We start from the raw sequence: 25,048 nt of genomic DNA, 5'->3' as shown, positions 1-25,048 counted from the left end.
AAGCAAGTAGTTGTGGATGGTAGTTCTAATTAGTAGTAACCATCCTTCAAAATTTTCAGTTGTAGTGGGGCAAAAATATATTAAGTAGCATGACAGACAGTAAATACGGTTAGTAAATGCACAGAAGAAACTACTTTCAGTTAATTGTATAAACTTCATTTAGGTCCATCTTTGTAGTCATACAAGACTGGTTCAAAGTTCCCTGTGCTGGCTAATACTAATAATTGCTAAGGCAACTTTTTCTAAATACAAAGGTGTAGCAATATGGTCTCCTATTTCTGGGTTTAAAACCACTTTTTCCCAAGTATTATATTCTTGTGAACATTTCATTCTTCATCCGCTCTACTTTTCAACAGCCTTCCTTAAATTGGTACCTAGAACACATACTACAGAATTTTGTAATAATATCTTATGTGATGGAACATTATGAGTCAACAGATGATTAACTTACAGTTCTCATTTTGTTAAAAAAAAATATTACTTTATTACTGTACACAATGAACAAACAAAATATTTACATTTCACTTATTTTGAATAGGAAGGTCACTGCAACTTTGTAGGTGATGTAGATAGATGATGACGATGATGATGTCTGTTCAACCTTTCTTCCCAAGCCCTGAACAGCTTTTCTTTAGTTTCCTTTGATAACATTACTGCAAACAAAATTATACAATAAATACATCACATTGTATCTGCAACATTAATAACTGATACATAATAATCATCTTCTGCAGTTAATGGGAAAAATGACAGTTACAATTACAATGAGATTAAAAAAATATTACTTCAACATTACAGCCAATACATTCTATGTTAAGACTGATGTCCAGGAGCACTGAAAGATATTTTACTTACTGTATTACGCAAATGAACACTACTATTACTGAAGTGCGTGTCAATTACATCAATAAATTTCAGTAAAATGACGCTGTGGGACGCTACCACCATCGAGTGTGAAACTTACAAAAGAATTCATAATCTAGTTTAAAAACTAGGTTCATTGCAGATAAATTTCTCTTATTGCAATATTCACAGTGGCATTGTTAGTCAAAAGGGAAGGTGCAGCAATAAAGACAGTGTCTTGTTATACAATAAAACTACATCTTGTGAGACAACAGCTTTTACAAATTTCACATGCACAGGAGACTAGTGCCCTTATCAGAACCTGAATGTAACCTGTAGCAGCTCAACAGTAGTATTCTTATCAGCTGCACTGCACTGCGCTGCACCAATTCGCTCATTTGCAATGACAATGAAGAATTCCACTGTACCACTAATATAACGTACTCACAGTCGATTAGATTGAAATTTGATATATACTACTTTGATGAAAGACAGCTAGGCAATGAGTCTGTAAGTAACGGATTTAATAAAATTACAGTTTGCCTGTGATACTACAACAGCAATTCAGCATTAATGTGCCCATGGAACAAGCAACTGCTGTAGACATTTTTGAGATATATGATTTTTTATCATTGTTTTAACTGAAGCGGAATACATAGCCCATTTGACTGCAGTGCTACTGTTACACTCATCATGCCTTGTCTGCTCAAAATACAGCAAACACCACCTCAATCTACAAATAATGGTTTCCACCAATTCCGCATTGTCGTTCTTTGCTGGTAGCAGTGGATAGGAGTTTTTTTGTTAAGAACAATTACAATAACTTTCCCAGTGCATGGCCAAAGACCAGTGGGAGTAGGGGCTGAGAAGTAGCCAGTTCCTTTTAAGTATTCAGCTCCTGAGGCATACCAGCCAAGTTTTATGCTTCACTATCATTGCTAAAATAGAAGATACACTCTGAAACATTGTCCATGTTCAGTGAGAGAACAAACGAAACAGTGTCAATTTTTATTGCTTAATGCTTTGGCTGTGTCGAATTGTAAAAATACAGCACCATGCCTTTACCCAGGTGCTGTCAATGTGTTAAAATATACTAGCATGCCACTCTCATGGTGTGGTAGATATGTTTACCTACATACTTGTTCCAAAAAGTGGCTCTGAGCACTATGGGACTTAACGTCCGAGGTCAACAGTCCCCTAGAACTGAGAACTACTTAAAACTACCTAACCTCAGGACATCACACACATCCATGCCTGAGGCAGGATTCGAACCTGCGACCGTAGCAGTCGTGCGGTTCCAGACTGAAGCGTCTAGAACAGCTCGGCCACCATGGCCGGCATACTTGTTCCACACCAGAGTAGATCTCGTGTCTGATATGATGGCTGATGTGCAGTGACCAATTTTTGTCCAAAGCACTGCTCAAGTTCATTCGTTTGTTCCGAAGGGGACACCAATACGTATTTGCCACCTTTCGGCCAGTCCGCAATGCGTAATGCACACACACACACACACACACACACACACACACACACACACACACACACGCGCAAGCACGCACGACTGATGAAAATTAGAGGTCGCTATGATTTTTGCGTTTCGTGCATATCACATAAGATGATGATGCGTATGAAATTTAGCTAACATACTGAATTTTTCTGTGGACTTAAGTAGCTGTGTCTCTCCATCATGAATCTCAAGAAAATTGATGTGATGTAGCACACTCATTTGCAATTGCGCCGCATCAGTAATAAAGCCAGAGTGAAATATCCACAACAGTCCTCATGTTTCATGAATGGTTTCAGGTATAAAAATGGTATTTTAACAAATGATAGTGCATGAACAGGACAGTATTTTGCCATGCCCTTATTATGCAAAAATTCATTATCTACAGAGTTATTTCAGTAACTGCAGACTTTTTTGGTCAAAGAATGTAATTTTTAAGGGCTGCTGACAGATGGTGAAACAACACGTGCTAAGGGTTTTGCAAGCTTTTTCGTAAGCTACTGACCTCAATTTTCCTCAGTTCCTCGCTTAATAAACCACTGTTTCAGAACCTGTAATTATGTCTGCAAGTAGGTGAGATTGTGTAAACTCTGTTGTGATTTGTCACAAGAAGCAAATTTTAACGTGGCAGCCAGAGAAATGTGTAGGTTTTACTCAAAATTTGCCACCCATAACATTTCTCTGAAAGCTACAAATGGTTAACAAGCCAAACGAAAATACATTTTCAGTGGCATTCTTTTTAGATACTAACCAAAGCAGAGGTGAAGATCTTTTTTAATGGTCACCACGTAAGTGTAGGGTTCAGTTTAGCTCGGCACTTCTCCTCCAAAGTTCTGCATTTCCCCTACAACCCCTGCCCGTAATCTCCAACAGTACTTGGGCGTTGCGCCATATTTCTGTCCTGTTCACTCAACAGCTCTTCAAAAGTTTGGCTAGCTTAGTTCGAGTATTTTTGGGTGTTTGCTATGGGATTCTCCAGGTTTGTTACTAGCTGCTGCCTTGTGCTACCATTAGAGTTTTGTTCTAGTTCGCAGGCAGGGTACAAGTCAGCTTTCCTGAGAAAATGTCTTAATTGCACATAGGAAATAGTCCTAGGAGATGGGAGGAATGACAGCCTGAATTTCTGTTATTGAAAACTGTAGTGGCTTCTAAAAATACGAAGTAGATTATTAATGTTGATGCCTTGGTCACATGCTACTTTATTAAAATTTCTTAGCAATTTCAGCTTTGCAACCATCATTATATCTAGTACCACCTGCGCACATTCACAATCTAGCATTTTACAATTTTAAATTTATATAGCTGAAGAAAGCTCAACACATTTCCTGTCACTTACTTTCTGGTGAGTCAACTAACTGTGAAGCAATTTCCTCCAGGTCATTTTTTGGGACATTTTGCATTCGGTCTCCACCAAATTTAATGAAAGCCTCCTCTAGAGACAAATGTTCTAATCCTGTCTCGCACAACTTTCTTAGATCCCTCATGTTCTTCTTATGCCGCTCATCAGTTTTCAAGATGTTTTCATAGGTCTTCCTCATTCTATGAACATGCAGAAAAAATTCATGGATATAATAAATTTAAATGAATCTAAAACATACCATTCTGTTTAATGTTCAATAAATCTACACTAACCTATAATGAGATGGAGGCAGCATAGGATATTAAATTTGAATTCTTCATGCAAGGAAAGCCACCTTCCACATTTTATCACAAGAGGAGAAGTGAAAGATATGGAAATAGTGATAATAGCAATAATTTGAGACATAATGTCTATGTAACAACAATTGCTATTATATCTTGATTTCAAATAATTCTCAATCGCATTTATTTAATGATAGTGATTTCAGTTATGCAATCATCATAAAAGTTTGACACAGCAGTGGAATGGGTGTCGAGATAATATCTTACAGTATCAGTCACGTGCTGAGCAGAGATGTAGCAGGATACTGTGTCAACTTTGACAAGCAGGATTTCGCATTTTTTAGCTCAGAATCAATACAAACATAATCGGTTATTCACTAACTTTCAGCAAATGCACCAGTTCAGGGTATTACATACCTATCTATTAATATAAAATATGTAACAAGACAACATAAACATTCTCAGCCCAGAAGTTAAGAGGCATGTAATATAAAAACTGAAATATTTGTCAATTCACACTCTGCGGCCTGTTCCAGTGAGTTATTCGGGAAGGTCTGTAAAATACCCAATCGATGGACTCAAAACACTTCCCAACTACAAATTCATTTTGATGTTAAAGTAGGTGTGTAAGTGAAATGGTGTAAATCTGATGATTAAAATTAACATTTCAACAATTCGCAGTAAAGTGAACGAGTTTTTCCATCGCCAAGGTATCTTTGCAGTAGGAAACAGATGATTTTTTTAAAAAAAATTGTATTTTATTTCCTAAATTCAAGCCTTTAATAGCATTTTCTGATTTGTAAGGGCAATAAACGAGATTGGAAAGAATCTCTAGTCAGTAAAGTAGAAGGAAAGAACAAAATAACACACTGGTTAAATTGAATTTACCTTCATATTTGAATTTTTCTTCTCTTTTTCCATTTCACCTGTGTGTGAGAGGAATAACAAGTAGCATTCTGGAACAACGATGACTAAGGTACTCTGAGCCCATCACTAGTGCCACTTTCAGCCATTGGCTACTGCCAGGTCACAGGGTAGTAGGAGATGAGGAAATGATATGAATTGGGGGTCAGGGAGGGGAAGGGGGGGGGGGAGGGTGGTTACCCTTACTGAGAGATATTGACCAGGAGGGGGTTATTGCCTACAGTTTCTTTTTTTGGGTGGGGGTGGGGGGCATGGAGAGAACTGTCCTCCCTCCCCCACATGCACATGCTTGCTCTGGAAGCTACTAGGGCTCAGTGTTGTGGAGGAGAGGAAATTACTCTTCATTAATGGCGAAAGAAAGGTATTTATAAATGCGAATACAATTAAGACTCCCACTACACAATTTTTTTGTTTGTGCCAGATAGTGTGTCCAACCCAGATTTCCCACCTTACATGAGTGGTCGCCTTAACCAGCTATCAGAGCAAACCTCTGTGTGTCACTGAGTATCCACGTCCTACAACTGCAGTTGCTGCGATCCCTGCACAGGGAGATACTTTATTATTAATGTTGCAGCCATTTTAGACATGTAATAATACTTGCAGTGTGAGTGTTTTACAGTGTACTATTCAATATCCCAGTCCAGTACAAATTTTCATTTGTCGCTAATAAATTGTGCAGCTGAAGTCTAACTGTATTCACATTTCTGAATACATTTCTTCCATTTCATACAGCTGTAGATCGTAGCAGTGTCTATGCCTTCAAACATGCATATATGTCTGTAAGATATTGCATAGTACAGTATAAAACACGTAAACTGCAAATAGTGTACATTAAGGATGGAGAATTGATTATGTAAAAACTTTTAAAAGTGGTCATACGTATGTGCATGATGAGCAGAGTGGCAGTCCCAATACCCGAACTACTGCAATTGTGCAAAACTCTGACCAAGACTGGTCAACAACTAATGACCTGTGCTCTGGTTGAGTAATTTCCTAACACTGGATGCACGACTGTCACACAAAAGCTTGTGCATTGGAAAATGTGGGCAATGTGACAAGACACAAATATATTCCTCAACATATATGGCGAATTGAGAGCACAGGCACCAACACTGTCAAGCTTGCACAATGTGGGTGCCCGGTGTACCAGATCAGCTGGTAGCAGAGCCATATACGCAAGATCCTTTACGAACCTCCAAAGGTAAAAATCTCAAAGCATCAAATTGTGTATGAACATGGAGGTTGTGCAAAACAAGCTCTATCATCTGGTCCCTTGTGGCCACCAGCAGTCGATTACAGTCATTTAATGAATCGCATACTGAGTTATCCCATGAGGCAGTGGACCATCTTGCTGTCAAAGTTATGTGGTTCAGCTTTTTTCAACTGAGGAAATATCCAGTTACAGCTGCTTCACCCATAAACTTTTAACCAGCATATGGCACAAAAAACATTCAATTTAGGGGAGTTTTGTTGCAACTGTACCACCTCACACAGATCTGCTGACTCTCAGATGTGTACATTATGTGTGTTCACACTTTATGGTGAAATGTTTATTTACTACTGAACATGACACAATTAAGGAAATCTTCACCATGCAGTACCATTTCGTTTGTGAAGTTGGCTTTGAAGTTCCATGCTCTACACTTTAAATACTGCAAAAACTGCAAATGGTAATGGTGTCTCAATACACACATCACTGAAATTGCTAATTCACGACTATCCTTCACTCATTCAACTCTTTCTTCACTCACTCACTCTTGGTCATTCCATCTGATGTATTATTTGGAGTAAATGGCACAAAGCCTTAAAACCTCTATTCAATTTGAAACACTCTGTATGTATAATGTTAATCTTTGATTAAATGTCACCATCTTATATACAGCTATCGTGGCTATGTTCACAGAAGCCCAGAGATTTCCACACCCTCCGTCTCCTCTACTGTCTTATAAACATACACTGTCACTCATCTCTCTTTTTGACCTTAATGCAACGAAGCAGAAATACTCCCATCAGAGCATAATCTTTTCAATCCCACTCCATCACTTTGCGCTTTCTTGAAGTCCTTTTCAGTCGGAGTAACCAGACTCTGGAATGACCCCTTCATTATATTAGAGAGCTGAGTAACATCTCCAGCTTCAAAAGACATACCTCCTGAAACAGCAACAATCTTTATCCATATACACACATTACCCCTAACATTCTCCTTTCCAACCCCATCATTTCCTACTGATCTAACGTGGTGCAGTCTACCTAAACCTCCCTCAGAGCTTGCTATGCCGGAAGTAAATCTTATACACCTGTATTTGTTGTTACTACTACTACTACTACTACTACTAGTAGTAGTAGCAACAGCTGATGCTGCCAAAGTAGCAGTAACTTTATTAGTTCTTAGTACTATTTATTCACATTCTGTCTACAGACATTCAAATCATAAATAATTATTATCAATTTTATTTTGTTACTACTGTTCCTATTAAATCATCCCAATGTAACTAGACAGATAAAAATGCTACTCAGCAAGCAGCCACAGGAGCAAAATCATACAAAATTTACAGAAAGGTGCAAGCTTTCAGAGCAAGTGGCTGCTACTTATAGCAGAAGAGCTGAAGGTGAAGGGTGAAGAAAAACAATTGATGAGGTTTAGGAAATGGGGGAATTTGGGAAAAGTCATCCCCCTTCCTTCTCATCCCACCTGGTAAGTCTCTCCTGAGCTGGGTTCTGGATGACCTTTCTGATCTCTCCCCATTTCATAAACCTCACCAGTCCTTTTCCTTCACCCCTTCTGCCAGACTAAGAAGCCACTGTCTCCAAATTTTTGCACATTTCTTCAATCTTCATAAGCAGGCCGCCTCCTGCCACTCTGTGAGTAGATTTTTACTTTTTATCAATCCAACTACATTATATTTTCAGAAACATTATTTTCACTGATACAGTACTACTGACTTGTGCTACCCCATTTTACACAAATCTGAAGTTATGCGATTCATCTGTTTGAGCACCATGCACCTCTACTCGCTCTTTTTGCCCATGGAATGTTTAGCTTACAATGGGCTTGGACGTGTTTCATGCAGAATTGTTTTACCCATGGGGCTGGATTGTCTGTTAGATCCTAAGTGTGCCATCCAAACAAAGCAGAACTGATTCATTTTAATCAAGCAAGCATTGAAAATCTTTATCACTGGAATGTAAACTGAATATTACCGAAGACTTCAAAACTAAAATTTGTGAAAAAGTTTGATCTTCTGGAATCAACAGTCACAACAAGTGTGTGTGTGTGTGTGTGTGTGTGTGTGTGTGTGTGTGTGTGTGTGTGAGAGAGAGAGAGAGAGAGAGAGAGAGAGAGAGAGAGAGAGAGAGAGAGAGAGCCTCTGAATTCAAGTAGCATTTATAAACTTTATGGTATTATTGCTTAGGTGAAAACAAAACTGTCCTGTTGATCACAACATGGCATGCTCTCAAGCGAAGCTGATGTTTGAGACAACAAAAGAAGAACCTGGCTATGTGACCACAGATGAAACATTTAAAGATAGTACACAGTCGGTTTAACCAATTTGAAAGTCACTACATTAGGCATAGCATCGCAGAAAGTGGAGAGGTGGCAAGTGCCAAAGAAGATACTCTGTCACTCTATCCAGTGAATCTCAATGCAATGATAGAAAAAGGTAGATATACCTGCCAAAACATATTCAACAGACATGAAACTGGTCTCTTCTGGAAGATGCCTAAAAGAACTTATCACGCATGAAGAGAAAATCTTTGTGTTTTAAAGTCACCAAAGATCAATTGACAGTGATGGTTGGCATGAATGCAGCTGGTGAGTGTAAATTAACACCTCTCTTAGTTCATTGCTCAGAATATCCACGAACTTTAAAAAATACACCTAAAGCCAGTGACATTGAAGTTGAATGCTAAAACTTGCACGACAGCTTCCCTGTTGGAAGACTGGTTTGGTCATCACTTCCTACCTTGAATTGAATGTTAGTGCTAACTAAAACAAATCCCATTTAACCCTCGAGTGGGTCCACCTATGTACAAAGTGCGCCAATCACAATTTTTTTTGCACTGTCCCATAATTGTTTCACAATTGCAAACCTTTACCTATTCCTTCATCATTGCTTCAGCTATCACACCTATAAATTGTGCTGTCATACAGTCAAGTGAGCAGCAGCAAAATAAAATAAACAGGGAGCTAAGTGGGAAAAAATTTATTATCAGTGCAAGAAAATGACCCAGATTACGAGCTAGCAGCACAATTCTGCAATGAGGCTGTTGTCTATGAGATAATGTAATTGACTATGAGATAATGTAATGGACTAAGTGGTTGGCTGGGCTCTGTGGTGAATGGACTGTTTAATGCTCTTGTGTAGGTTATTATTGTGGGGTAAAACCTATCCATGGCAACAGAGTGATATAATGAAAGTTTATTTCATTATTGTTTAATTAAACAGTGCTTAAGCTCATTATGTAAGTTTATTTTATCGTTGTTTAATTAATCTAAGATTAAACTGTGGTTTTGCTCTCAGCCATTCTCTACATGTACACGTGTGCCCACTCACATTATGAAAAAAGGTGCGCCTACTTGAGGATTAAAGCGATGCTTCTAATTCACAATGCATCTGGGTGTTGTCCTGTTTCTCCAATTTTGACTCAGATGTGGAAGTTGTATTTTTGCCATTGAATACAAGGACCACAGAGTCATTAAAACATTTAAAGCTTACAAACTACATGAGACGGTTGCTTACACATCTACATGAAACTATGAGAAAACAACAAGCTCTCAGTTAAAGAATGTTGTAAACAATTCGATGTTTCAGATGCTGTGAGAATTTTAGAACAATCTTGGCATGAAATTTCTAAAAAACTTTAAATGGCATCTGAAAAAAATAGTGTTCATTTCTTCATCACTGAAACCCAACACCAGATCCTGGTCAAATTGATAATGCGACTGAAGAAGTGGTCAGTCTTACCAGACAAATTTAGAGCTCTGTTGTTATGATGTTCAAGAACTGCTGGACTCTCACAATCAGGTAACAACTGATGAGCTTATGGAAACACGTGAGCAAGAGCAAAACATTGAACAACCTGATCCTTAGTCACAGTTCAATCAGAAGATCAAATGACAGTTGCAAACTTGACAGAAGGCCTCAGTTCAATTGAAAATGGGTTACAAATTTTAAAATTAATACACTCCAACGAAATGTGCATTTCTGCTGCAAGATGGGGAATAAAAAAATTATTAGCATGCTAAAATAAATGACTCGCCAGATGATGATGATATGATTTTATGAAGCTTTCTACATCACAATAACTTTGGCTTACATCGTTGCAATGCATAATACAGGGTGATTCAAAAAGAATACCACAACTTTAAAAATGTGTATTTAATGAAAGAAACATAATATAACCTTCTGTTATACATCATTACAAAGAGTATTTAAAAAGGTTTTTTTTTTTCACTCAAAAACAAGTTCAGAGATGTTCAATATGGCCCCCTCCAGACACACGAGCAATATCAACCCGATACTCCAACTCGTTCCACACTCTCTGTAGCATATCAGGCATAACAGTTTGGATAGCTGCTGTTATTTCTCGTTTCAAATCATCAATGGTGGCTGGGAGAGGTGGCCGAAACACCATATCCTCAACATACCCCCATAAGAAAAAATCGCAGGGGGTAAGATCAGCGCTTCTTGGAGGCCAGTGATGAAGTGCTCTGTCACGGGCTGCCTGGCGGCCAATCCATTGCCTCGGGTAGTTGACGTTCAGGTAGTTACGGACAGATAAGTGCCAATGTGGTGGCGCTCCATCCTGCTGAAATATGAATTATTGTGCTTCTTGTTCGAGCTGAGGGAACAGCCAATTCTCTAACATCTCCAGATACTGTAGTCCAGTTACAGTAGCACCTTCGAAGAAAAAGGGACCAAAAACTCTATTGGCTGAAATGGCACAGAAAACAGCACCTCAAGCGAACAAATGTACAACTAAATGAAACTTTATAGCTCCCTTAATTTGCCGACAGGTAGTGCTTAGCTCTGCCTTTTGTCGTTGCAGAGTTTTAAATTCCTAAAGTTGTGATATTCTTTTTGAATCACCCTGTACTGTACTGTAATATAATATGTGATAACTGTTATTAAACTTTTTCTAAATTGCATTTTTTCTTTAGTCCCTGGTCCAACTTATCATAATTTGTGTGTATTTTTATGCAAAACTGGATGCCTAATTACATGAATTCAACTTCCACAGCTATCACTTTGTCCCACAAATCGTGTTACGTTCTGGGCAGTACTATATATTGAATCTGTTATTTCTTAGATAACTATGATGTAGAAAAAAAAACTTAAGTGTGAAACACTGATCTAAGAAAGGGCCTGAATGCCTTAACTAGATCAGGTTTAATAAACAAATTAGTAAAATTTAAAAAAGCATATTTTAGTAGTATCATTATCCATCCCTTTCTGAACTCTAACAGATTTATAATCATTTCATGAACAAAAATTTGTACTGTGACACTGACACTAGAATTAAAGTAACTCACAGCTATCTATGAGAACTGTGGCTGAGCACAATGTAATATTCTTATGGCACATATCCATCAATGAGGACTTACTTAATTAAATATCCCTAGATTATTGTTCTACGTGGCATTATTAAATGACAATACTTCCTTACTAACTCCTTATACATGATGTAAATTATCACTTATGAATGGGTGGATTGATGGGGTTAACCCTTGAATGAGTGCACCATTACTCACAACACAAGTGGGCACGGCGTACTTCGTACACACATACAGAATAGCTGCCTTTACGTTTCAAAGGTAAACATTTATGAGCAAATTCACAGTTTAATCTTAGTTTAATTAAATAACAACAAACTTTTGTTGTACCAATCTATTGCCAAATGCAAGTGTTACCCCACAACAACAACCCACTTGGAGCATTAAACAGTGTAGTTGCATCAGATCCCTGCCAAACATTTATTCGATTACTAATTATCTCGCAGACACCTGCCTCATCTACATCTCTACTCTGAAAACCACCAAGAGCTGCACAGCGAATGGTATGTCCCATTGTACCAGTTATTTGGGTTTCTTCCTGTTCCGTTCACGTATGGAGTATGGGAAGAATGATTGTTTGAATGACTGTGCATTCAGTAATTATTCTAATCTTATCCTCATGATCCTTGTGTGATATATCTCTACAGTAATCATTTAAAGCCATTTCCTGAAACTTTGTTAGTAGACTTTCTCGTGATGATTTGTGTGTATCTTCATGAATTTGTCAGTTCCGTTCCTTCAGTATCTCTGTGACACTCTCTCACAGATTAAACAAACCTGTGGCCATTCATGCTCCCCTTCTCTGTATACATTCAACATCCACTATTAGTCCTATCTGGTACAGGTCCCTCACACTTGGACAACATTTTAGGATGGGTTGCATGAGAGATTTGTAAGCCATCTTCTTTATAGACTGATTGCACTTGCCCAGTATTCTATCGATAAGCTTAAGTCTACCACTTGTTTTACCCGTGACTGAACTTATGTGATCATTCCATTTCATATCCCTACAAAGTGTTACACCCAGGCTTGCACGAGTTGGCCGATTCCAACTGTGACTCACTGACACTACAGTCACAGGATACTATGTTTTTGTTTTGTGAAGTGCAAAATTTAACATTTCGAGCAAGTTACCAATCTTTGCACCACTTTGAAATCTTATCAAGATCTGACTAAATATTTACGCAGCTTCTTTCAGATAGTACATTACGGACAATTGCATCACCTGCAAAAACCTTTATTTTACTATTAATGTTGTCTGCAAGGCCATTAATAAACAAAATGAATAGCAAGGGTCCCAACACACTTCCCAGGGGCACACCCGAAGTTACTTCTACATCTGACATCTCTCCATCCAAGATAACATGCTTTGTCCTCCCCACCAAAAAGTCCTCAGTCTCTCAAATTTCACAATAGCCCATATAATCATTCTTTTGACAATAAGTGTAGGTGCGGTATTGAGTCAAATGCTTGTCAGAAACCAAGAAACACTGCATCTACCTGATTGCCTTGATCCAAAGCTTTCAGTATGCCATGCGAGAAAAGTGCTAGTTGGGTTTCACATGATCGATGTTTTCAAAATCCACACTGGTTACCACTGAGGAAGTCATTTTGTTCCAGATACCTCATTATGTCTGAGCTTAGAATGTCCTAAGAGTCTACAACAAATCGATTTCACGGATTTTGGAGGGTAGTTTTGTGGATCACTTCTACTATTTCTTGTAGACTGGTGTGACCTGTGCCTTTTTCCAAGAACTGGTCACGGTTTTTTGTTGGAAAGGGACCTACGACAGATTATAGTTAGAAGATGGGTTAGCTAACCTGCAAATTCAGTACAGAATCTGACAGGGATTCAATCAGGGCCTGGAGCTTTATTCAATTCTAACAATTTCAGCTGTTTCTCCACACCACTGACACTAATACTTCTTTCATTCATCTTTTCAGTGGTATGAGGATTAAGTTAGGGCAATTCTCCTAAGTTTTCCTTTGTAAAGGAAAATTTCAAAATTGAGTTAAGCATTTCAGCTTTTGCTTTGCTACGCTCAATTTCAATTTCAGTGCCTGTCTCATTCGCTAGGGACTACTTTGGGACCACTAAAAGCCTTTACATACAACCAGAATTTTTTTGTATTATGTGAAATGTCATTGAAGGCATCACGCGTAGCTCTCTTGACAGCTAACCGTGTTTCATTCAGCATACTTTTATCTATAGCCCTATGATTTGTTTTACACCTGTTATGAAGTAATCTCGGTTTCTTTAGAAGTTTCTTCACAATGACTGTATATCATGGAGGTTCCCTTTTTATGAACTGTTCTGACGGGTACATATCGATCCAGTATGTGGTCAACTGTTCTTTTAAACTTGAGCCAGTGTTCCTCTACATCCTACAGACCTGTGCTGAAAGTTTCAAGTTCCTCATTGAGACATGACACTACTGATATTTTTTTCTAGTTTACTGAACATATATATCTTTCTGCTTGTTTTAGTTGTCCTTTGCACCCTGGTAATCATTGTTGGCACAAATGTGTCAAGGACATGGATACCAGTTTTGATGTAGACATCTTCCAAGACACCAGGTCTATTTATTGCCATTACATCCATTGTTTCATGAGTGGGCTTCCAAACTATTTCTTGTAGGTAGTTTTCAGAGAAGGTATTTAGTAATGTTTCGCAGGATGTCTCATCACACCCACCACTACCAAAATGGTAATTTTCCCAATTAATTGTTGGATGGTTAAAGTCTCCACCAATGATTACAGTATGCTTGGGAACTTATGTACAAGTGAACAGAGGTTTTCTCTAAGGTTTTCGATTACAGCAGGTGATGTGTCTGGTGGGCGATAGAAGGATCCAATTACTATTTTATGCCCACCCCTGATACTGACTCATGCCCAAACAAGCTCACAGGCAGCTTCAATATCTATCTCTGCTGATTTGAGTTTCTTGTATACTGAAACAAATATACCACCTCTATTTCCCATTTGCTGTCCTTTCGATGTACACTTAAATTTTCCCCAAAAATCTCACTGATATCAATTTCAGGTTTCAACCAGCATTCTGTCCCTAGTATTACGTGGGCTTCACTACTTTTCATGAGTGCTTCAAACTCTGGCACTTTGTTGTGAGTGCTTTGACAGTTTACCATTAGGATTTTAATACTATCACCTGTGGGAGGCGTTCCTTTTATCTTACACTGATAATTCCGGGTTTCTTAAAGCTATTGTCATCTGGATCAGATGGAGTGTCACCTAATCTAAAAAAACCCTTGTGTGTACCCCACACACAGTCAGCTACCTGAGTAGCAGCCTCTGGTGTGTAGTGCACACCTGACCCATTTAGGACCACCCTACAGTTCTCAATCTTCGGGCACAAGTCTAGGGAGTTGCAGCCTAGCTGGTTACAAAGCCTTTGAAGTCTCCAGTTCACTCCTTCCACTTGACTCCAAACCTAAGGGTCACGATCAGTTCTGGGGACAATGTTACAAATTGTGACCTTCATCGAAACTCCATGCGCAAGGCTGGTCTTCTCAACCTTCTCTTCCAGTCACTAGAATGACCCAAGCATGACCTTTGAGCCCAGACAACAGGCATCATTTGTTACAACGTGCAGCTCAATCTGCAGTTAGTTGCACACTGTTCCCTCAGTAACAGATGGAATAGCCTCTTGAACATGCTGAATGAGTCCCCAGGCATACACAGTGAGTGCACCTGGTGTCCTCTCCTGTCCCTTGTTGTTATTTCCCTAAGGGGTACCATTATTTGCTGTATGTTTGAACTGCTGATGATTAATAGACCATTACCCTTTTGTGTCAGTCTTCTCTTGACACTGGACAAAACAGATTTCCTCAAAACTGGTGAATGGGTCCCACTCGCTCACAGTTTCAGAATCGGTGAAAGACAGCACCTCAAACTTGTTGGTTAGGGGCATCGATACAATACCCTGAGTCTTGCCTGGTCCCTGTCCACCAGACCTACCACTGACACGCCATTCAGTCAAGTGGCAGGTTATGACAGATACCGTACTTTCTGCAGAGAAGACAGGACCCACAGGAGAGGATTGTACCTGAGGTACCTCTGGTACAGGTATCATGGGTAAACAACTCTTAGGGACTCTTCCAACATACCAATTCGCAGTAGCTACCAATCGTTTGACAATAGTCAGGGATTTCCAGCTGCTTACCAACGTCAACAAACTCCTCCCATGTTTGAAAACAGCATTCAAGTGGGGCTGCATTTTGGTTGGTGTAATGTATTACGAGGCAGTGAACAAATAACTTTAAATTAAATCTGTCAATTATCTTTTCACCTGTTGGGTTAAAAAGTTGCTAATTCCCTATAAGAATAGAAGCAGATACACAAATGAGATTTCGATTAAGGCAACACAAAAACCAGAGGGTATAATTACTAGTTTCCTAAAAAGTTTTGATGTTAATTATAGGTGTTAGCAAACTCGAAAACTGAGTTAATTTACTATAATTGCAGATAATATATAGGGCTACTTTTCTTTAAGTGAAAACTAGATATAACAACATGTTAGTTAGAAAATCTGCTACAGTAACTAAATCACAAACCCAGATTTGTTACAAACTGCTCGTAGATAATGCAAAAGAAATGGTAGCATCTGAAAATTCTAAAAACTGCACATTTATTTGCGTCAATACACAATGAAATTCAGGGGCGATATATACGTTGGCTGAACTGTGAGCCACAAATGCTGATTTGCTACGAATTCCCCACTAACTTATGAAAATACAGTTTTGTAAGCATCCGAAAATTCTGAAACTAACCTATTTCTCATGAAATAGTGCTATGAAATTAGAGAAAGACTGTTCTATTCCTAAGTTGGCTTTTATATATAAATAAACATGCATATTGGCGATTCAGTGCACACTTCTACACTGGCACAGCAAAGAACAAGACTCCAGCGTTAAGTTTCTCACAATCAAAATTTCTAAAGCTGTACAGTACCAACAAACCACGTCATTGTGGGATTGCGGTGCTAGCTCAGAATCTGCATAGTTTTCTTGCATGGATCATAAATTTTTCCTCACATAGCTCGCTGTTAATTTAATATTACTGCTGCTCACTTGGACAGATGACAATACAACTTATCACTGTGTTAGCTGAAACAATAATGAAGGAATAGGTATGGAATCGCAAATGTAGAACAATAATGGAACAGTACAAGACAATTATTTGTGGTTGGGGCACTTTATACATAAGCATGCCCACTCGAGGAATAAAGGGACCAAACTATTAATGCCATCGGTCACTAATTCTTTGTGTGTCAAGCCAAAAATAATCCCCAGAGAGGAAGGACACAGAAGACAAATCCCAATGGACTCAACTGAATACAAGAATCAAGAATGGCAAGAGACAGAAGCACATAGAAGTGAGAGAGGGGGTAAAAAGGTGAAGGTGGGACAATTGCCTGGCCCAGAAATCAGCTGGAGGTCCCCCAGGGCACATAATGCATCTGACTGGTCTTTCCACACACTCCACTATCACTAGAAAATTAGCTACACGGACAGGATAAAATCACAGGAAAGAGAACAATGACAAGTCTGTCAACCAACAACAAATGTAAAAGAAAAAACCAAATCAGCTCCTTTGGCATCGTCCGGTAGTACCAGAAGTGGCTTGTCAGTAAGTTAAAGGTTTTGCTGTAAGGTGGCCAAATTCAGGCCACTGTGAGATGGGCATCACACTGACAGTGGGGTAGTTCCTCACTTCGGAGGATGTGGCTATAGGTCAGCCAAGTGTGGCCAATGCGAAGCCAATAGAGGATTGCAGATTCCCTGTGTGAAGCACAAAGCAATACTGCCACATGGTCGTGGTCTCCTTTACAGTTTGTGCACTATTCGGAGAAACCAGGGCACACCAATCCTCATTACAAGCCTTCAACAATTGTCAACATGGAGTCGATTGGAAGTCTCTGAAGTTGGCATCCTGGTAGACAGCATGACCAACATGTTCATTCACTGGGATCCCAGCGTAACCAGCGATCCATAAAATGATGACCGACTGTCCAGTGTGGTGGAGTTAATACAGGAGATCCTGAACAGTCATAACCAATGCCTGTTGAGCACACCACTGGTCAACAGCCTGAAGACTACTGAAGGACTCACTGTCGATTAAGAACAACTTTCCAGTGCAATAACAAAGCTGTCCAAGGGCTCAAGCAATGGCCACCAATTGTGCAGTCAATACGATGCATCCATTCAGCAAGTAGTGTAGTTCAATGCATCTTGCATGTGTGTAGGCAAAATCAGTTTGTTTACCAATTGTAGAGCTGTCAAATGGATATCATGTTCGAGCCTGGAAATGTGTTAAGGACGTCCAGGAGCAGGTGATGAAAAATCATTGAGTCTACTAAGTCTTTCAGTCCAAAGGAGAGGTTGACGCAGATGTAAGGAAGGGGTACACACCATGGCTGGTTAGTTGGTTTAAAAGATGGGGGGAAAAGGACCAAACTATGAGGTCATCGGTCCCTTGCTCCTAATAAAACAATTTCACAAGTGTGAGAATAAAACAGATGAGACATATAACACAAAACTGAAAGAAAGGAAAGACCACAAGAACGAAGGAAATGCAACTAACACTAAAAGGAACAAAAGAGGACAAGAAAACAACAGAGAGATGCAAGAAATCGTTAGAAGAGAGTAAACCAAGGAAGCAGATTACAGTGACTGGCCGACCATAAAAACAAAAAGGAAAACCCAGCCACCCTGCAACACATTAAAACCTCCACCCTAAAAGCACTAGGGTGGAGGACACACAGAAACAAAGGAAATGCGCTAAAACTCAGACAATGATAAAATCCACCCTCGCGGATGAAACGTAAAACCCAATCAGCTGATGAGACATTGGCTGCTAAAAAATAAATGATAACGAGTCCGGCAACCGAAGATGAAGTCGCAGGGCAGCCAAAGAAGGACAGAGTAAAAGAATATGGGCCATTGTCAACTGGGCACCACACCAACACTGAGGTGGGTCTTCATAGCGCAGGAGGTAGCCGTGGGTTGCCCATTCATGGCCAATGCGGAGCCGGTAGACAACCACGGAGTCCCTACGAGAGCCCCCACCGAGGACTTACACAGATTGGCTCACAGTTTGTTGTGCCTATTGAGATTTTGCCATTCCGTTTCCCAAAACTGAAAAACCTCGTGGCATAATAACGAAAGCAGGTCAGTTATGAGGGATTCCCATCTCCAGAAGTGGTATCTGTGTAGCCTGTTTGGCCAGCCTGTCAGCAAGTTCATTTCCTGGGATTCCAAAGTGACCACGGGTCCAGATGAACACCACTGAACAACTGGACTGTTCCAGGGCATATATGGACGCTACCATAGGATGACAAGGGTAGCACCCGTCAATAGTTTTCAGGCTGCTCAAGGAGTCAGTACATAAAAGAAAAAACTCCTCAGGGCAAGAACGGAGATACTGAAGTGCACGAGAAATGGTCACCAGCTCTGCAGTGAATACACTGCAGTCATCAGTTGAGGAATTCTGTTCAATATGGCCGCCGTGAAAATAAGCAAAGCCAACGCAACCATCAGCCATCGAGCCATTGGTGTAAACCACTTCAGAGCCCCAGGAACGCGTCAAGAATTGAGAGGGAGTGACAGCAGAGAGCCGCAGGGTTAACGGAGTCCTTAGGGCCAAGTGAAAGGTCCAGATGAAGCTGCGGCCAAGGCGTACACCATGGAGGAGTACGTGAATGGACCACAAGTAGAGGTGGTAAAGGGAAGGGCTCCAGTTCGGAGAGAAGGGACTGCAAGTGAACCACAATCGTTAGCCCCGACCTGGGCCACTGATGCGGGAGATGCACTGCCGCGGGTGGGAAAAGGAGACGGTAATTCGGATGATCAGGAGGACTACAAATTTGTGCTGCATAACTGGCGAGCAGTTGTGCACATCTGATCTGCAATGGAGGGGACCCAGCCTCCACCAGTACGCTGGTCACCGGACTCGTCCTAAAAGCTCCTGTCGCTAGTCTAGCCCCGCAGTGGTGCACAGGGTCGAGTAACTACACTGCTGAGGGCACTGCCGAACCATAAACCACACTCCCATAGTCAATTTGGGACTGGACAAGGGCTCTGTAGAGCCACAGCAGCGTTGAGCGATCTGCACTCCAATTCGTGTTGCTCAGGCAATGGAGGGCATTGAAGAGCTGCCAGCACTTCTGTTTTGCTTAAGCTGATGAAGATGAGGAAGCCAAGGCAATTGAGCATCGAAAACCAGTCCTAAGAATCGATATATCTCCACTACCGTGAGTGGATCGTCACGAAGGTAAAGTTCTGAGTCTGGAGGAACAGTATGACACCGAAAGAACTGCATGACACACGACTTTGTGGCTGAAAACTGGAAGTCGTGGGCTAGAGCCCATGATTGCGCCTTGAGGATGGCTCCCTGTAGGTGATGCTCAAAAACACCAGTACTGGAGCAGCAGTGCGAAATTCAGAAGTCATCTGCACACAGAGAAGGTGAGACGGAGGGCCCGACAGCTGCTGCTAGACCATTAATGGCCACTAAAAATAGAGAGACACACAATACAGAGCCCTGCAGAACTCCATTCTCCTGGATATGGATGGAACTATGGGAGGCACCAACTTGGATATGGAAAGTATGGAGCGACAGGAAGTTTTGAATAAAAATCGGGAGTGGACCCTAAGACCCCATTCATACAATGTGGCAAGAATACGTTGTTGCCAGGTCATATCGTAAGCTTTACGTAAGTAAAAAAAGGCGGCAACCAGGTGTTGCTGTCTGGAAAAGGCTGTTCGGATGGCAGACTCGAGGGACATACGATTATCAGTGGTAGAGTGACCCTGGTGGAAGCCGCCCTGACATGGAGCCAGTAGGTCATGTGACTCCAGGACCCAACCCAACTGCCGACACACAGCTTACAAAGAATGTTGGTGAGACTAATGGGCCGATAGCTATCCACATCAAGTGGGTTTTAACCAGGTTTGAGCACCGGAATGATGGTGCTCTCCCGCCATTGTGATGGAAAGACACCATCACACCATATCCGGTTGAAGATGACAAGGCAATGCTTGTAGTCAGATGAGAGACGTTTAATCATCTGACTGTGGATCCGATCTGGCCCAGGAGCTGTGTCAGGGCAATGTGCAAGGACACTGAGGAGCTCCCAGTCTGTAAATGGGGCGTTACAGGATTTACTGTGGCTTGTAGTGAATGTGAGGATGTTCCCTTCCATCCACCGTTTGAGAGTGCGAAAGGCTGGGGGGTAATTCTCCAACGCAGAGGCTCGAGCAAAGTGCTCGGCAATCGCGTTTGCAACAGTAGATAACACACCATTTATGTTAACACCAGGAGCACCTGTTGGGGGCTGGTACCCGAAAAGACGTTTGATCTTTGCCCAGATTGGGGAAGGTGACGTATGGCACCCAATGTTCGAGACTTATCTCTCCCAACACTACTGCTTCCGTTGTTTGATAAGTTGGCAAATGCGGGCACAGAGCCGTTTAAAGGCTATGAGGTGCTCCAGGGAAGGGTGCCACTTATGCCGCTGTAGAGGTCGCCGACACTCCTTAATTGCTTCAGTGACTTCCAGCGACCACCAAGGGACAACCTTACACCTCGAGCACCCTAAAGAGGGAGGGATAGCGTTTTCTGCCACAGGAACAATTGTTGTAGTCACCTGCTCAACCATCACATCGATGTTACCATGTGGGGGAGATTCAACGGTGACAGCAGAGGTGAAAGTTTCCCAGTCCGCCTTGTTTAAAGCCCATCTGGGCAGGCACCTGTGGGCCTGGTGCTGGGACAGTGACAGGAAGATGGGGAAGTGGTCACTACCACATAGGTCGCTATGTGCTCTCCAGTGGACAGATGGGAGAAGTCCTAGGCTGCAAATGGATCAATCAATCGCCAAGTAACTACCATGAGCCACACTGAAATGTGTGGCGGCCCCAGTATTTAAGAGGCAGAGGTCGAACTGAGACAGTAAAGTTTCGACACCTCTGCCTCGGTCAATAAGCACAGTGCCACCCCACGTGGGGTTATGGGTGTTAAAATCTCCCAAAAGAAGGAAAAGTTTAGGAAGTTGATAATCAGTGCTGCTAATACACTCAGGTTTCCCGGACAGCAATGCAGAAAGCAGATGTAAAGCTTAACAGTTGCTGTAGCTCAGCTAGGCGTTGGAAAGAAACCACTGCAATTCCACTGGAGGAGGACGACATGAGACTGGGAAGGCATCGAACATTCAACGAGGCCGTTTACGCCTCAGGGTCCCTGCCGCCACCGACTTATTGCCTGAGCAGTCTATATCCATTGTGTCTGAATGTCCGGCGAGATCTAGGTCCTCAGCAGATGCCACTATCTCCACCCCATCCTCAGACACACCTGCTTGTAGGCAGCAGTGGTGTGGGTGCCAGCAGCTTTTGGGCAATTCAGCCACTGGCAGGTGTCCTCTTTCCCACTAGCAGAAACCTCGGAAGGCAGTGACACAAGGGAACCCTTCCTGGTGAGAGGAGCCGAAGAAGACCTATGGTTCTCCAGCTGGAAAGTGTGGGCTGGTGTCCTCGATGGTTGGGGGGGGACAGTGCTCCCGAGGTAGGTGGTGTGGGAGCAACAGGAGAAGGAGGGGGGGGGGGGGGGAAATTGCCCCCCACTATCAAGAGGGTAGGTGTAGCCTTCTGGCTCTGAGAGCTGACTGGAATTCGCAGTACTGAAGGGGTTACAACTGTTCTTGTAGTGGCAGCGTATGAAGTGGTCATAGTCACAGGATGTAGGCTCTCACATTTTCTCTTAGCCTCAGTGTAGGTCAGTTGGTCCGGGGCCTTGTATTCCATGATTTTCCTTTCTTTCTGGAGAATCCTGCAGTCAGGTGAGCAAGGCGAATAGTGCTCTCCGTAGTTGACACAGATGAGAGCCGGGGCACATGGAGTATTGGGATGTGATGGGCGTCTGCAATCTCGACATGTGACGATGGAAGTACAGCGGAAAGATATATGGCCGAACTTCCAGCACTTGAAGAATGCATCGGGAGAGGGATATATGGTTTGACATCACAGTAGTAGACGACCACCTTGACCTTCTCAGATAATGTACCACCCTCGAAGGCCAAGATGAAGCCACCGGTGGCAACTTTATTATCCCTCGAACCCTGGTGGACAAGCCAAACGAAATGTACACCTTGCTGCTCTAAATTTGAGTGCCACTCATTGTCAGACTGCAAAAGAAGATCCCTGTGAAATATGATACCCTGGACCATATTTAAGCTCTTAAAGGGCATGATGGTTACAGAAAAATCCGACAGCTTGTCACGAGCAAGTACCACCCCTGACTGGGCAGAGGATGCTGCTTTTAATTAAGACTGTCCCAGATCTCATTTTGAACAAGCCCTCCACCTCCTGAAACTGGTCCTCTAAATGCTCAACAAAAAACTGAGGCTTCATCGTCAAGAAAGATTCTGCATCAGCTCTCGAACATACAAGGTACCATGGTGTGAGCAGGGAGGGGAATGATTTGGGGTCGTACTTCTGTGCGCTGAATTGAGCCCGTGAACACTTAGAGACTGCTGGTGTTTGACCACCAGCAAGAGATGATGTACTACGCTTCATCGCACATCATCCGGACTCATGCCATCCACTCCCGACCAGGAGCCCTCCCCACGGACGCCACCCAGCTGCAGCAAAGCCCACCTGGCAGGACGACCATTGCTGGGAGTCCCGATGGCCCAGGGAGATGGGCATTTACCCCTTGGCATACATGGGGTGTAGGCGTCAGCAGAGCAAGCCCCTGTGTGGTCAGGGGGCTACAACCAACAGGGTACATGGCGGCCCCACCACAATGGACTGGCTGGTGTGCCAGGTATCAGGTGCAACCAAGGAAAAGAAGTTCATTATCATCGTCAGCGTAGAAAAAAATACTGCACAGTCGATGGAGAAATATGCACCCAGGAGGGTGATCTCGCCCAACAGTTGGCAAATGAGCAGAAGCGCAGATCAACGTTGACGAAGGATGCAACAGGTCTCAGTGCATTACAGACACAATGCACAATATAAGGCGCCCTTCCCCAATTGGCTCGTTCTTCAGGAAAATTTTGAAAAATGTAGGTCAAACCCTACAGGGGGGCCATCACAATAAGGCCGAACCGTGTGACACACCTTTTAGTCGCCTCTTACGACAGGCAGGAGTACCACAGCGGGTTTACAGATTCCTTCACTCTCACAATAACAGTAAGGTTGTATTGTGTGTCTAGCTAGGGTAACCATTTACAATAAGTTTAACCTGCCGAGCAATAGAGAGGCACATAAAAAATATTGTTCAGCTTTTCAATGACTCAAATGTGTTACACACAGGGGTGTTCAATAAGTGATGAGTTTTTGTGAAAGTTCGTTAGTTTTATTTGCGTTTCCAATACACTGTATTATTCCCCAGTCTTCTGGCAACAGAAGCCTGTTTTTCAACACAATCTCCATTCTATGTGACGCCTTTTGCCACCTCACTAGGAGGATCTGTATGCCTGCATGGTACGACCCTACTGGTCAATGTCGGAGCCAACCCTCTGCAGCACCAATAACCTCCTCCCCATCATCCACATACTGCTTGCCCTGGAGTATATCCTTCATTGGGCCAAAGAGATGGAAGTTTTGTGAGCTGCTTTCAGGTGCACAGACTTGTGTGAAGTCTTATCATGGAGATGGAGAAATTCGTTTGCATTTTTGTGGTGATGAACATGCTGAAATCATTTCTTCAACTTCCCGAGGGTAGCACAATATGCTTCAGACTGGATCGTTGCATCATGGGGTTGGACATCAATCAGAGTAACCCCTTCCGAGTCCCAGATGACTGTCGCCATGACTATGGGCCAAAGGTTGTTTTCAGTTCAAAGCAATGAACCCATATTTGATCATGTGGGAGGATGTTTTGAGTACGCCAACTAATGGACAAATGTGTCAGCACTACCAACAGAGACGTCCAATTGAGCAGCAAGAAGTTTGCTCATGATTTGTATCACCTCGAACGAGAGTGTCTGCATGTTCCACCATTGCAGGAGTCACAACTAAGTGCAGCTGTCCGGCATGTGGGAAATCGGATAGGCTGGCGCGACCTTGTTGCGAATATGAGAGACCTATGGAACTCTTCAGATATTGCCTGTGTGTATGCTTCTGTCCTCTGGCATCTGTTGCTGCTTGCTTTGGGAGACGGAATAGTGAGACCTCACACAGAACTAAAGAGCGAAAAGTTTGAAAGACCTTGAGCAAACATGTCCTCAGTGTAATGAATTTGATGGGTGTAACCACAGAAATTCAACAAGCCTAAACAGTAGAAAAACTCTTGGCAGGCAATGTGAAAGACAAGTCCTATTTGAATCAAGAAAAGACAGGAAGACGGACTAGCAGCCTGATGAATGGGTTTGTGGTGATCACTCTGATAAGATAATCCATGTAGTTTATAAAAATTGTTCGAAGTTCTGCTGCTGTCACAAATTTTCTCTTTATCAACAAAAGAAATAGACTACCACCAAATTGTAACAGGTAAATCAAATTTTGATTTTAAAAGACTGCACTTGAAATAAATTTTAATAAAAATGTAATGAACTATCTTTG

The 25,048-nt window shown here is 41.8% G+C and overlaps 1 protein-coding gene across 3 annotated transcripts in view; it reads right to left on the bottom strand.

Moving 5' to 3' along the window:
- Nucleotides 1-459: 459 nt before the first annotated feature.
- Nucleotides 460-25,048, bottom strand: part of LOC126458513 (uncharacterized) — a 199,339-nt gene continuing 174,750 nt past the window's right edge. For all 3 annotated transcript variants that reach the window (XM_050095611.1, XM_050095610.1, XM_050095612.1), the window contains 2 exons: nucleotides 3,684-3,886; nucleotides 460-653 (listed from right to left, as the gene is read on the bottom strand). In XM_050095611.1, coding sequence (XP_049951568.1) covers nucleotides 544-653; nucleotides 3,684-3,886 — 313 coding nt within the window. In that variant the 3' untranslated portion in view covers nucleotides 460-543. The remainder of the gene's footprint in view (nucleotides 654-3,683; nucleotides 3,887-25,048) is intronic.

The sequence above is a fragment of the Schistocerca serialis genome, chromosome 2, assembly GCF_023864345.2.
Source record: "Schistocerca serialis cubense isolate TAMUIC-IGC-003099 chromosome 2, iqSchSeri2.2, whole genome shotgun sequence".
Classification (NCBI taxonomy): Eukaryota; Metazoa; Arthropoda; class Insecta; order Orthoptera; family Acrididae; genus Schistocerca; species Schistocerca serialis.
The sequence above is the reverse complement of the archived record's forward strand: the minus strand, read 5'-3'. Positions and strand labels throughout refer to the sequence as shown.